This window comes from Neopelma chrysocephalum, unplaced genomic scaffold (assembly GCF_003984885.1).
Source record: "Neopelma chrysocephalum unplaced genomic scaffold, ASM398488v2 Primary Assembly neopelma1_200, whole genome shotgun sequence".
NCBI classification, from domain to species: Eukaryota; Metazoa; Chordata; class Aves; order Passeriformes; family Pipridae; genus Neopelma; species Neopelma chrysocephalum.
Window position 1 is genome coordinate 111748 of NW_020897862.1, and position 14301 is coordinate 126048.

Here is a 14301-nt window from a genome sequence, read left to right on the forward strand (position 1 = left end):
TTCACAAAGAACACATCCATTCTTTTTAAGAGCAAATGGAGAGTTCCAGGTGTTTGCTTAGAGGTCTCAAAATCCCAGGTAAGCCTCTTTGGGGATTGACTCTGGTAAAATCACTTAAACACCTAAACAACCTTAAGATGGTAAAAGCACTTAAAGAGCACTTAAAAGCCCACAAAGCAGCAACCAGCACTGTGGAGTCATTAAAGAAGTGCTTCAGTCTTTAATATCCATCAAGTGATTTAAGTCTTCACGCTTGAATGCAGTTTAATGGCATGAAGACATGAATGAGCAAGTTTTTTTAAACACATTTTCAAAATTAATTGTATTTTCAACTTGGTTGGTTGGTTGGTTTTTTTTCAACTGTTGTTTTTTTTTCATCTGACTGAGGCCTATTTAGGTCATAAATTTGGTACCACTTCAACCTTTTCCAGCCCATCTGGCTGAATAAAAGCATGATGAGCATATGTATTTATTACCCTAAGAATAAACACATTCTGGATCTAAAATTTTATGTCTGAAATGGAGCTGAACTTCAACATAGAAAAATATATTAAAATGTCTGTGTCAATAAATGGGAACTTCCTTTGGGAAGTATGTCCAGGAATAGGGAGAAAGTTAAAACTATCAACATTAAGTTGATATTTATTAAGTTATTAAGATGTTATGAGACTATGAGGGGATGTCCCTGTGTATGTTCATGGGGAGCACAATATAAAGATACCAATAAACATAATACCAATAAAGACATAAAAATATCAAAGAAAATTATGGTATCAAAGTCTTAAAATGGATGGAGCTTGAAGCAACCTGGTCTAGTGGAAGGGGGGTGGAACAAGATGATCTTTAAGGTCCCTTCCAACCCAAACCATTCTGGGATTCAATGATTCCGTGATATTTTTGAGTGTTTGCAGCTCAGGTAATGGACTTTTAACAGGCCATAGAAATTATAAAAAGCATTCACAGACCTTATAGATAATTTAGAGACACACAAGTAACTACAGACACGATTTTAACTGAAATCTGTGATGTTTTAAACTGTTTAAATTAACATTTCCACTATAGAAAACCCGCATTTAAGGCTTATTGGACCCAACTATGGCAGTTTAACTTGCCTCATCTAGACTTAAAAAATGAAAAATAGATTTACAGAATATTCTGAGTTGGAAGGGACCCACAAAGGTCATCAAGACAGGTGTGTGGGGAGGTGGCTGAAGCTCCCTTTGGGAATGTTTATCCATTGGCCATGGAGGCTGCAGGTGGGGCTAAGAGTGAAGAACACACTCCTAAAAGCTCCTAAAATTAATCCATCTGATCTGCTGAAGAGAGGAGAGATGAGGATACAATGTGGATATGGATATGACAAAATAGTGGCTATGTCTCTTATTTAGGGGAAAATTCACATTTTATGGAATGACACGGTAAAGAGAGGGGAGGGATGAAGGAGAGACAGGGATACAGTGTGAATATGGATGTGGATATGACCAAAAGCTCATAAATTAATCCATCTGACCTGGTTCCTGGATCAGCCACCAGCACATCATCCTTCAGGAGAGCCAGGGCCTCCTGCGTGTTGCCCTTCCACAGCAGGCTGGTGGATCTCAGCCTCCTGGGCAGACCTGTGCCAGGGAAAAGAGGGTAATTCCAGAGAAAGCATGGAAATGCTGAGTCTGGTGAAGAGGGAACAGAAGCCGAGTCAAAGTTGCAAAGTGGAAGCAACAATGATGGATTCGTGTGCTTTGCAGACACAAGGACCTGTTCACACCACACTGCAGGACCCCCAAACCTGGGTGATGTAAGTCCTGCCCAGCATGAACTGGGGTGCTACAGCTCAGTGAAAGCACCTCCATGAATCATAGAATCATAGAATCACAGAATCAGCTGGGTTGGAAGGGACCTCTGAGATCATCCAGTCCAACCCTTGATCCAACCCCGCCGTGGTTCCCAGCCCATGGCACTGATGCCACATCCAGTCTCTGCTTAAAAACCTCCAGGGACGGAGAATCCACCCCTTCCCTGGGCAGCCCATTCCAATGGCTGATCACCCTCTCTGGAAAGAAATTCTTTCTAATATCCAACCTAAACCTCCCCTGGCACAGCTGAAGACCCTGAGCCCTCTTGTCTTGCTGAGAGTTGCCTGGGAAAAGAGACCAACCCCCCCCCTGGCTCCCCCCTCCTGTCAGGGAGTTGCAGAGAGTGAGGAGGTCTCCCCTGAGCCTCCTCTTCTCCAGGCTGAACAGCCCCAGCTCCCTCAGCCTCTCCTCACAGCACTTGTGCTCCAGTCCCTTCCCCAGCCTTGTTGCTCTCCTCTGGACCTGCTCCAGCCCCTCCATGTCCTTCCTGAACTGAGGGCCCAGAACTGGACACAGCACTCGAGGTGTGGCCTCACCAGTGCTGAGTCCAGGGGAAGAATCACTTCCTTGGACCTGTTGGCCACACTGTTCCTGAGCCAGGCCAGGATCCATTGGCCTTCTTGGCCACCTGGGCACACTCTGGCTCATGTTCAGCTTCCTGTCCATCCAAACTCCCAGGTCCCTTCCTGCCTGGCTGCTCTCCAGCCACTCTGTCCCAGCCTGTAGCACTGCAATGATCCATAACCTCCTGTATCCCCAGGTGTGTTTTGGCTTGTGGGGTCTTGGGGAAATCCCTGCCCATATTCCCATGGGACTCTATTCCCGTGGCTACAAAGGTGTGTGACAGCCCCTTTTGCCAGAATTTCATTCTTCACATCTCGCTTTTGAGGGCTTAAACTTCTCTGAACGGCTCCAGCCTTGGCCTAAAATACTCTTGACTTCCCCCCCCGCCCATCTTTAGCAACATTTATTCAAGGGTTCTGAATGTAGGAAAAAACAAAATTCTTTTAACTGAATGTAGAAAATACTAAGGTTTTTTTAACTTTTAGTTCCACACTGAGCATGGATTCCCCAAAATCTTTTGGCCAATAGTTTTTAAATTGCCCCAGCTCCTCTGAACAGGTTCTGTGGCCCTCCATGTCCAGAATTTGGATTACACCTGGAGTGGAGTCCTTGTGGCTGTTTCCAGCTCACTTTGATGTAGAAGTGAGGAGGAAATTGGGAAATGTTTGTGACAGAAAAGCAACTTGTAATAGTCTGCTCAGTGATCATGGGCTTAATCACAGAACTATGGAATTGCTAATGATGGAAAAGCCCTCTAAGATGGAGTCCAACCATCAGCCCAGCACCAATCACCACCATGTCCACCACTAAACCACATCCTCAGTGCCCCATCCAAACGTTGTTTGAACACTTCCAGGGATGGGGACTCCCCCACTGCCCTGGGCACCCTCTTCTGATGTTTTTCAAACCTTCCCGTGAAAAGTCTTTTTCCTAAAATCCAGTCTAAACACTTCCTTGGTGCAACGTGAGGGCTTTTCCTCTCCTCCTGAATCCTGGTAAAGCTGCAGAAGGCCCCACTCTTCTGGAGCAGCAACTCTTGTTTTTCTCGGTTGGCCTGACCTTGGGATTTGAGCTGGAATGAGAGCACTGTTTGTGGTCCTGCTCTGTGGTTGTTTGTGCAGCTGAATGACCAGATAAATGATGCACTGATCATCTTCCAGCTCCTCCAGCTCCTTCATTTCCTACTTGCTGCAAAGACAACGCTGGACCACTGGGAGAGTTCCCCAGAGTCCTGACAGCAGTGCAATATCTCTCCTGAGGTTCATTAGGAATGATAAACCAGAGGATGTGTGAGCATAATATAACCCACAGTCATGGATTTATAGCTCATGGGCTGCTAATTGATGTGACAAGCACACTGTTAATAATTCACAATCTCATCCCATTCTGTCATTCAGATGTGTTTGAAAATCCTGGGCTTAACAAGCTGGAGCTTTCCCCCAGCAATGTGCTGAGTGCTGAGGAGAAAAACCTTTGGAGTTCCTTTTGTAATATGCAATGGAGAAGAGCCCAGATAATGAGAATCTATTAGAGACCACTTTCCACTGGAAGAATTCAGATGAAAACCACTTTACAACGTGTCATGCAGTGGCTTTGATCCTGGTGCCAAGCAGAACCCATTCCTTTTTGGGGTTTTGACAGACAGCAAATGTAATGTGGGACCTCAACATCCAATTGATTTTCAGCTGGGGTTTTGAAACTGTGCTTTTGCCTCTACTAAATTGTCAGGGTCTGAGGTAGTTGGTGTGTCCTGCTGGTGCGGTCTGGGAAATTTGGGGCAAATTCTAAAAAGAAAAAAGGCATAGGAGCACAAAAGGAGCTGAGCAAGGGCACAAATCCAGCACAGTGATGGAAGCAATGGAGGGGCTGCACAGCACAAGCGACCAGGTGCACTTCTGACATGTGCTTCTCACAACACTTCTAGGGTGCACTTCACACCTCACTGGGTGACAGGAGCAGCCAGAGCAGCTCCAGATACTCCTGAGAGTCAGAGGGGACCAGGCAGGGTGGGTAATCCCTGGGCACAACACGTGGGTAGAGCCAGACCCTGCCTGCAGGGAGAGGGGCTGGGCAGGGATGTGGCCATTGGCCACTTTGGGCTGTTTGTGGGTTTGTTTCCAGATTTCATCCATATCATTCCATTTTGGGGAGCCCTTATTTTGATACTGGTTTGCTTCAGGGGATGCTGTGTCCCGTCCTGCAATTTGCCTACCTGCTGTTTTGACCTTGGCTCCTAATTTTAGGGCATTTATTCCAACCTGGAATAACACAGAAGCTACAGAGATTAACCAAAATGCCACACAAGACACCAGCACAGTCTCTTTGGCCATTTTAAATTTTGGAATATCTCAATCAAGTATTAGTAGCTCTATTTTGGAGAAAGGTTAAAATTCTGAGTCCTGTGAGCTCCTTCTGCCTTAATGTAACAGTTACCCAGTTCTGAAGTAGCAGCACATTAATACTTCTCTGCCAACAAGTGCAGAGCCATGAATAGCTCAGGAATCCCGGATCAGGAGCCACACTGGCAGCTAAATTTAGCTCATCAATCAAGGTCTTTCTATTCAAAGCAAAGAGGTTTGGTGCCTCTTTGACCCCCAGCCCTACATCTCAGAAAAAACAGAGCACTCTGGGCTGGAGCACAAGGCCCTGTTATGCAATAAGAGCCTGGGTTCAGGATATTTCAGGAATAAGATGGTGGGATGCACCAGGAATAAAATATTGTGGGGTGTTGGGATATTTGGGGAATAAAATACTAGGATGTGATGGTAACAGAATGATGGGATAAAATATGACAGGAATAAAATATTGGGATATGTGACACGTAGAACCTTGTGATATGATGGAACTTAACGTTGAGATATGATGGGATTTAATGTTGGGAACATGCTGCGAACAAAGAATTGGGATATGTGAGGAACAGAACACTGGGAATGAAATGCTGGTGTGTGTGTGTGTTAAATCCAACCCTGGGATACCTGTGCTACCAAATTGTAAGGAATCTGAATCACTTTCCAGGGGAAAAACAACTGCCCAGCCTACAGGGCAGGTCGGCCCCTTTCCTGGCAGGTGGCCTGGAACAAGAGTTTCCTTTTAGCACTCCAAGAAGCTGCTCCCAGGAATCCTGCTGACCTCTGGGAAGGGCACAGGGCAGGGTCCACACCGGGAAACACCTTCTCAGCAGCCTTTTGTACCCCTGTGTGGTAGTTTGGCCTGGGCCTTCCTTGGTGACCAGCTTGTAACCAAGGAAGTGCCCAGATTTACCCGGTATTCCCTACGATTTTTACGTAAGCTGGGGGATAAGAAGAAAGGAGGAGACGCCTTCGCTCTCTTTCCTTCCGGCGGCTTTGGAGGTGCAGGTTTCCCTGTTGTTGAGTCTGTCGGGTTGGGGAGTGAGGCCTGGTGAGGCCTTGTCGACCTTGGGAGGTGGAGGCTGCCGGCAGTCACCAGTCACCCCAGCGTGACTCTGCGTTGTCCCAAGGAGAGTAGTAAGATATTCTTTGTTAATTCTTTTAGTTGATAGACCTTGGGCTACTGATCGGGATAATATATATTATTTTGGTTTTTGTTCTTCCCTTCCCCTTTCCCTTTTTCCCTGTGAAATTATATATATATATTTCAACTGTACATAACTATAAGTGTAAATATATTTATATACATTACTTTGTCTCTCTCTCGTTTTCGGTTCTTTTGGGTTTTTTTCCCCCTCTTCTCCCTTGGTTTGGGGTGGGGGGGGACTCCTTGTGGTAAGGTTTGGAGACTTGGCAGGGAGTCAGCTCCAAACCTTAACACCCTGGATTTTAGGCTGTCGTGTCTGTGGGCTCTGAGGTGGCCCAGAGCTGTCTCACCTGAGAGCTGGCTGGCCATCCTGCGCAGGGTGACGGGCGATGGCTTCAGTGGCATCGAGCCCTTCTCCAGAAACACCATCCCATCTGCTGTGTACCTCTGCTCTGAGTCCTTCAGCCTCCCCAGGGGGTTCTTAATGACAAAGTTCTGGGCGTAACGCTCCAACGGGTCATCCAGGGACGTGACCTTGCCTTCCTCCCACATCTTGTACAGCATGATGGTGGGGAAGATCTTGGAGACGCTGGCGATTCTGTGAAGGGACAAACGTGGAGAGAAATTCAACTTTAAGAAGCTCATGAATCAAGAGGAAAGATGGTACGTGAGATCACTGTAGCTCTGGCAGAGCTCAAGGAGCACTTGATCATCCAAGATGATCCTCTGGGGCACAGAGTGTGACTCCCAGGGATGGGCCTGTGCAGGGCTGAGGGTTGGACTGGATGATCCTTTTGGGTCCCTTCAAACTCAGCATATTCTCTGATTCTGTGACACCTTTGCCCTTCTGAAGGGAAGGGTTAAAATATAGGTAAGAAGTTTGAATTAATATCCTTAAATCTGAACCTTTATCAACTGACAACCTCTGTGCTCAGCAGTGCAGTAGTTGCAGATCTTTTTCTAGTCACTTAGTATTCATTAAATTACCTATTTTGTAAATGATTGGTTAGTAAATACCATTAAGGAAGGGCAGGCACTGATCTCTGCTCTGTGAGGACCAGGGACAGGGCACCTGGAGTTGGGTCAGGGCAGGTTTAGGTTCTCAGGAAAAGGATCTCAGAAAAAGTTTCTTCTCCCAGAGGCTGGTTGGGCACTGACCAGGCTCCCCAGGGCAGTGGGCACAGCCCCAAGGCTGCCAGAGCTCCAGGAGGGTTTGGCTGATCCTCTGGGGCACAGAGTGTGACTCTTGGGGATGGGTCTGGGCAGGGCTGAGGGTTGGACTGGATGATCCTGGTGGGTCCTTCCCAGCTCAGCATATTCTGTGATTTTGCTAGTTTATTGGAACTTACTGCTAGTTTATTGGGATTTTACGGTTAAAATCACAAAATTACAGAATCCTTTAGGGTGGAAAAGGTCTCTAAGATCATCAAGCCTCACCATTTACCCAGGGCCACCCCTAAACCTTATCCCCAAATGCCAGATTTGCACATTTGGAGCTGCCTCCAGCCTGTCCCTGTGGTGTAACCAGGCAGTGTGTTCGGCTGTGAACCGAGAGCTTGGTGGTTCAAGCCCACCCGGGGACCTGGATCTGATTCCAGGGGTTGGAACTACACCTTTAGTGTCCCTTCCAACCCAAACCATCCAATGGTTCTGGGAGAAAAATAGCAGAAGGTCATTTTACCGTTATTACAGATGGGGAAGAAACAGATGATCTGAAACTTTCCAAAACTGTTTATTCTGAGGACAAAATTGATAGTCAGAATGCAGCCCATGTGTTTCATAGATAACACAGGTAGAACTCACTGAAAATAGATCTTTAAATGAAAATCTATATTTTTTTTTTGTTGTAGCACACACTAAGAGCTTGATTCTATATTCACCTAAAAAATAACAGCCAATATGACACTGGGAGGATGAATAAGTGTACAGGTCTATTTTATGTGTAGTAGAAACTCTCCCCAAACCCCAATTTTTTCCTAGGCTGAAATTTATATTATCATTGTTATTATTGTTGTTATTATTATTATTATTGCTTTAATTAATATTTTAACCCTCTGGCCCTGTCTCCTCTCTGTTCTCTTTTTTCAGTATCTGTGCCAGTTCTCAACCTTCAGATTTGTGCCCTAGGCCTCCCCAAAATATGGGGCCACTCCTATGAATGTTTTCAGGCTCTTCAGGATGGTAATTTAAAATATTATCAGATCAAATTAAGAAAAAAAATCAATAAATACATCCTAAGTAAGTCATTAAACCACCAGCAAGTGAGAATTGCTGAAGCATCATCTCACAAAGTTTCCGGAGAGGTTCCTGCAGGGAATGTGACAGCGGCTCTATTCCCTGAGATCAGATCTCCACGTATGGATGTGTCCTTTCCTGGCTCTCTGCCTGTGCCAGGGTTACATCTATCTGCCTTTTCCTGGTTCTCTGCCTGTGCCAGGGCTCTCACCTGTAAATGGTGTATTCGTTGGGCACAGCCGAGGAGGGGTCGGAGATGTTCTTCTTCCCAAAGTTTCCTGTCCAGAGCACTGTGTCGTTGTAGATGACGATGGCAGACATGGCTGGGAGCCCTGAGCTGTGCATCTTCTGCCTTAGCATCAAATCCACCTGGAGAACGAGGGGGAGACCAGGAATTCCCAAATGAAAACTCTTATAACGCATCCGGTCTGTACCAGACTGTCATGGTTTGAGAGCCCCAAAATCCAATTCTCGAGTCCTAGCCCCCCTCCCACATCTCAACCCAGTGTGAGATGGGTTTTCCAGACACCAGACGAGGCTCAGAATGGGGGGAAAGGGTTATATTACAATGACTGTACAAAATAAATAGTATAATACATCATATACAATCTATTTTTTTTTTTAATAGCTCGAAACTTGCACACAGACCACCAGCCTTCCTCACTCCTGAGCACTCCAGAGGGGTTCTATGAAATGTATTTTGTCAAAAGAAAATATTTTAACTGTTTAACAGTTTCTTAGAATTGCTTATGTTGAATTATCCAGTGTCTTCCTTTCGGCCTACACATCAAAGAACCTGTTGCTCATCCTTCTAATATTTAAGATTAAAACCAAATACCAACATGTAATAACTGCAAATTCTTCCTTTTTAAATTGTAACTCGCACATCTGTTCTCTGCACTAGTATTTTAGGGTCAAAGATGTACAAGAAGACAACTGTTCAAATATCCCATGAGGTTTTTCACTCCATGAAACACCTCTGAGCTCAGGCTCCTGTTAAACTGCAACCTGAGAAACAACACAGCAACCAAGGGGCTGTGATTGCCCTTTGCTGCCTGTTGTGCCAGGGCTGTGGAGGTCTCATCATCCAGCTGTGCTCCACCCACCTCCTGCAGGCAGAACACATTGATCTTGCCCTTTAGTGGTTTTTTCAAAGCTGTGTCATCACCTTGCATGTGTTCTCATTTGGTTGAGACACAAGAAATTCCTTTCCAGGCCCAGTATTTGAGGCAAGAAAGGCCAAGCTGAGCCATGTCCTCAGGGTCTCTTCCCTGGGTAGGCTGGTGGGATGCACTGACAGCAGTGGAAACATCCAACCTGTGCCAAGTCCTACTGTTAGAGGTTCTTTGCCCTCCCCTCCTCAGGTACCCAGTGGCCCATCTGGGAACACCAGCGACTCCTGACAGTGGAGTGGTCTCAAGGGGACCATGGAAAGGGACTTTTTATAAGGCCATGCAGTGATAGGACGGGGGGAATGGCCTTAAGCTGAAGGAGGGCAGGGTTAGATGGGATACTGGGAAGGAATCCTTCCCTGGGAGGGTGGGGAGGCCCTGGCACAGGTTGCCCAGAGAAGCTGTGGCTGCCCCATCCCTGGAAGTGTCCAAGGTCAGGTTGGATGGGGTTTGGAGCAACTGCAGGAGAGCAGCCATGAGCTGTGCCTCCCTCTGTTCCCTTCTCCCCACAGACCTTCTCCAAGGCATCCTTCAGGATGGGGATGGGGTGGTCCAGCGGGACCGGCTCAGGGTAGCGGGGACACATCTGCACAGCTTCTGATCTCACTTCCATCACAGAAGGGCCTGGAAAACATGGCAGGGGGAGCACAAGTGACTTCAACAGACACACTGACAAGGTTTAACCTCACCCACCAGTCACCATGAGATTTCTAGTGCTGTCCAAAGCTGAAGGACACCTCTGCACAGGAAAGGGATAATCCCGAGTTGTGTTTGTCTCACATAGAATAGGACTTGCAGGGCACCACGTTCTGTTATCACTTATTCCAACACAGGATGGACTTCAATTGACTCTTAAACCTGGAAGAATAAAGGACTGGGACTACAGTCCCACCTGACAGTGGGTTTAACCCTCCTGGAAGTGCCTTACCCACATCTGGAGGAAAGTCTGAGTTGGGGTTCAGGAGAACAATGTTGGCCCCTGCATTTTGTAACCTCAGAAATGGGTATTGAAGTGAAGTGTGAGTGTCCCCTGAGACCCAGCACTGTCACAAGAGCTGAAAGGTTGCACACCTTCTGTGTTAGTTGTCCCCTGAATTCCCTGCATCCTGCCTGTGCCACAGAAACAGCTGGAATTTTTGTGGTGAGCAAAGCTCTTTAAACTCACTGAGAGATGGGAACTGTCTCACTTGGAGGCACTATTTTTCCAGCCGATCCCAAGGTGTTGTTCATAAACACAGCTCCTCTGCTCTGTGAGCTGCAAACAAATGCTTCTCTGTGTTCTTGCTCAGCAGGTGAACATGAAGCATCAGAACTAGAGATGAGGGGAGAAATGACACTAGGAAATCTTGGAGATGCATGGTATGGACACAGAGAGAGCCCACAGGCAGCCTGGTACTCTGTGACAAAAATGTAGGGTCTGAAATGTTTTCCAGACCTTGGTCTGTGAAATACCTCTGAATTCACCATGAATTTTAAGTCACGTTTGGGTTATTTAAAACTCTGATTTAATCCTTTAGTATTTAATCCTTGCACATACAGTGCCTTGAGACTATTGGTTGAGTTTCCTATAATCAATAGAGGAGGCAATGGAGCTGCTCCAAGGGCTGGAGCCCCTCTGCTCTGGAGACAGATTGGGAGAGCTGGGGGGATTCACCTGGAGAAGGGAAATTCCAGGGAGACCTGAGAGCCCCTTCCAGTGCCTAAAGGGGCTCCAAAAGAACTGGGGAGGGACTTGGGACAAGGGATGGGGTGACGGGACAAGGGGGAGTGGATTCAGACTGCCAGAAGGCAGAGATAGATGGGATATTGGGAAGGAAATGTTGGCTGTGAGGGTGGGGAGGCCCTGGCACAGGTTGCCCAGAGAAGCTGTGGCTGCCCCATCCCTGGAAGTGTCCAAGGCCAGGTTGGATATGGCTTGGAGCAACCTGGGCCAGTGGAAGGTGTCCCTACCCATGGCAGGGCATGAAACTGGATGGGTTTTAAGGTCCCTTCCAACCCAAACCAGTCTGGGATTCTATGATTCTACAAATTCAAGTGTGAACCAAGGGCTTAAGCCAAAGGTCTAAGATTAAGGGAATAGCAAAGGAAGCACTTAGCAAGGTGTAAAAGAAACCTGTTCTAAGCTGGAGTGACTTTTACAACACAGAAAAGATAAAGAATGTAAAATCAAATGTCTCCTTGGTGTATCAGTTAACCAAAGATGAGCAGCAGAAGTAATGGGGCTTCTCTGGACACCAGCAGAGTTATGTGGTCCCCCATCAACCCAGTGTTCATCTCCTCTGTGCCCTTGCACCAGCAAGGAGGAAGAAATTTATGTGTTGTCTGGAGAAATTTGTGTGTCTGGGGAAACGCTCTTTGGGGGAAAATGGGGAGAAAGGGTTTTATTAGTGTCCCAAATTTCTGTGCCAAACTATGAGCAAGGTTCAAGCAGAGTACTCACTGGGCTCCAGCTTGGGGAGGCTGTACTGCCACAGGAAGCAGCCTGTCATTGCCACAGACAGCAGGAAGAGGAAGACAACCAACACATGGATCCACTTCACCTCCATGGCAGTGAGCTTGAGGAAGCTCCGGCTGCTGGGAGCCTTCTGTGAGCAGAAAAGGAGTCAGAGAGAGAGAGAAAACACCTCTCCTGCATTTCAGCTGGTGAGAGAGGCCCAATGCACCAGAGAATAAAGCTGCTGAAGGGACATGGATTGATTTGAGCCCCCTGGTCCAGTGGAAGGTGTCCCCACCCATGGCAGGGGTGGAACGAGGTAAGTTTTAAGGTCCTTTCCAACCCAAACCAGTCTGGGATTCTGGAATAATTTCAGCACCAGAGCTGGGCATACCAGCCTGTGTTGGGATAACTGGAACCAGAGATGACTTCTTGCCTTTCAGTGAGGTTTGCAAGCCTTACCTTGTGGGTTCTTGTAGAAGAACACAACCTCTCCTTCTGCCCTCCCCCTCCCTGCAGGTTAACACCCATCAGACAGGATTCTCAGATGCTGCTCTCAGTTCCACCCTTCTCAACCATCAGGGCTTATTCCTGGATATCTTTCCAGTCCCGTTTTTTTCCAGAGTCAGCATCTGTTTGTGACAGCCACCAGTCAGATCATCTGAGCAGATCCAGCTTTTTTAGATGAATGACGGAATTTTTTCACCGTTTGCTGCCCTCACCCTTCTCTGTTGTGCCTGTAAATCCCATCCTATCACGTACCATCTGTAAGCTTGGCGTTTACAGATGCCATGTTTTGGGAAACTGGCTGATATTTTGAGTGTGTGCAGCTCTCACAACACTGGAGACCATCCAGGTTGGGAATAGAACCAGATAAATGTTGAAGAAAAACAAGGAACAGATGACAAACGAGGAGGTGCCTGAGCCTGGGCTGTGCTCCTTCACTGCCTGCAGGAGGTCAGGAGGGTGCTTTTGAAAGTTTGGCAATTAATGTTACAAAACATATGGGCTGCCATTTGCATCCAATATGGTCCACATTCCAAAGCTGTTTCAGGTTGCCTGGACTCACTTGTAGGATAGACAGATTGAAATATTCCCTTTAGATTTCCACATGGCCCTTTTCTTTTCCCTTTTTTTTTTTTTTTTGAGATGCAGGAGGGTTCAGGCAAAAGCTTCTGCAAATCAGCTGAGCCTTGTCAGTCCCAACTAGGGAATTTCACACTCCCACAGGGCTCTGTGGCTCAGGAAGGATCCAGCTGCATTTTCCAGCCCCTGATGAAACTCTAGGTTGCACTTCCTGCACAATAACAGGAACACATCACCATTCTTTCTAAAGCTTTTCAGCCTGTTCAGACATTCCCACAGAAATTTCTGAAGGCAGGTTCTCCCATTAAAACTTCAAGGGTGGCTTAAAGACCACGCAGGTACCTGTGACCCACCCCAACCTGAGCCTGCCAGAGCACACGAGGTCCATATTCCACTCTGTGATGTTTTTCTAAACAGGACAATGCCATTTTAGCACCAAACCCGTTTTTGTTTGGATGTCCCAACCTCCTGAAGTGCCTTAGTGGGCAGGAGATCACACCGCCCCAGGAGGAGCCTGTGTGCTGAGATCTCTTTAATCCCCCATCCTGTCAGGGTTCAGTGGAGGCTGAAGGATGTCACCTAGAGCTGTTTTCCTGCAGCAAGGAGTGCCACAGGGCCCTCTTTGCCCTGCAGTGTTCACAGGATGACTTTTTTTGGGTTCAGTCCCGTCAGAATGACGTGTTTCCCCCACCTATTTTCTCTGTTTTTCTGCCTCTTCCCTTGTTTCCCTGAGAAACCCTGATTTCTGAGTCCCTCAGAGCAGAGTGAAAGGAAATACATTTTCTGTATATTCTTCATCTCACAGATTCCAGACTCCCTGGATCACTAACTGAGGATCCAAAGATACCAACACTGAGCTCATCCTTTAGTCCAAACATCCTTCAGTCCATCCCCCCCTTCACCTCTTGTGGATCGTGAGTGCCCTGAATGGCTCTTTTTTATTTTCTGCCCTATAATTTAGTAGGAATGCAAAGAAACCCTAACAATGCCACGGACTAGAGACATGGATCTGTAGCCAGTTGTAGTTGGCTTCCCATCAAACCCCACAGAATACAGCAGAAAACCTCCCAGAAGAAAGAAAGAAAAAAAGGAATAGCAAAAGCTATATAAAATATATATATTTTACATATATCACAGATATACAATTAAGGTACTATGTACATATGAACACAGGAACCCCAAACTGCTCCCAAAAGGGAAAGAGGGGAAAGAAAAAAAGGGACAAAAAAGGGACAGAAACAAAACAGGTATGGACAATAGAAAAACCCAGTAACCAGCAAAATAAAGAAGTAGCAATAAAGAACCACTTCCCTTGAGAAAAGCAGGACAGCCAGACCTGGCCCAGCACTGTTCCCAAACCTACTGTTCCCAAACCTTGCTGGGAGAGAAGAGAAGAGAAGAGAAGAGAAGAGAAGAGAAGAGAAGAGAAGAGAAGAGAAGAGAAGAGAAGAGAAGAGAAGAGAAG

At 46.7% G+C, this 14301-nt stretch overlaps 1 protein-coding gene across 1 annotated transcript in view; it reads right to left on the reverse strand.

Moving 5' to 3' along the window:
- Positions 1-14301, reverse strand: part of LACTBL1 (lactamase beta like 1) — a 19103-nt gene that overhangs the window by 675 nt on the left and 4127 nt on the right. The window contains exons 3-7 of the mRNA XM_027702924.1: positions 11757-11901; positions 9831-9940; positions 8356-8513; positions 6260-6507; positions 1511-1616 (exon numbers count right to left, since the gene is read on the reverse strand). Coding sequence (XP_027558725.1) covers positions 1511-1616; positions 6260-6507; positions 8356-8513; positions 9831-9940; positions 11757-11901 — 767 coding nt within the window. The remainder of the gene's footprint in view (positions 1-1510; positions 1617-6259; positions 6508-8355; positions 8514-9830; positions 9941-11756; positions 11902-14301) is intronic.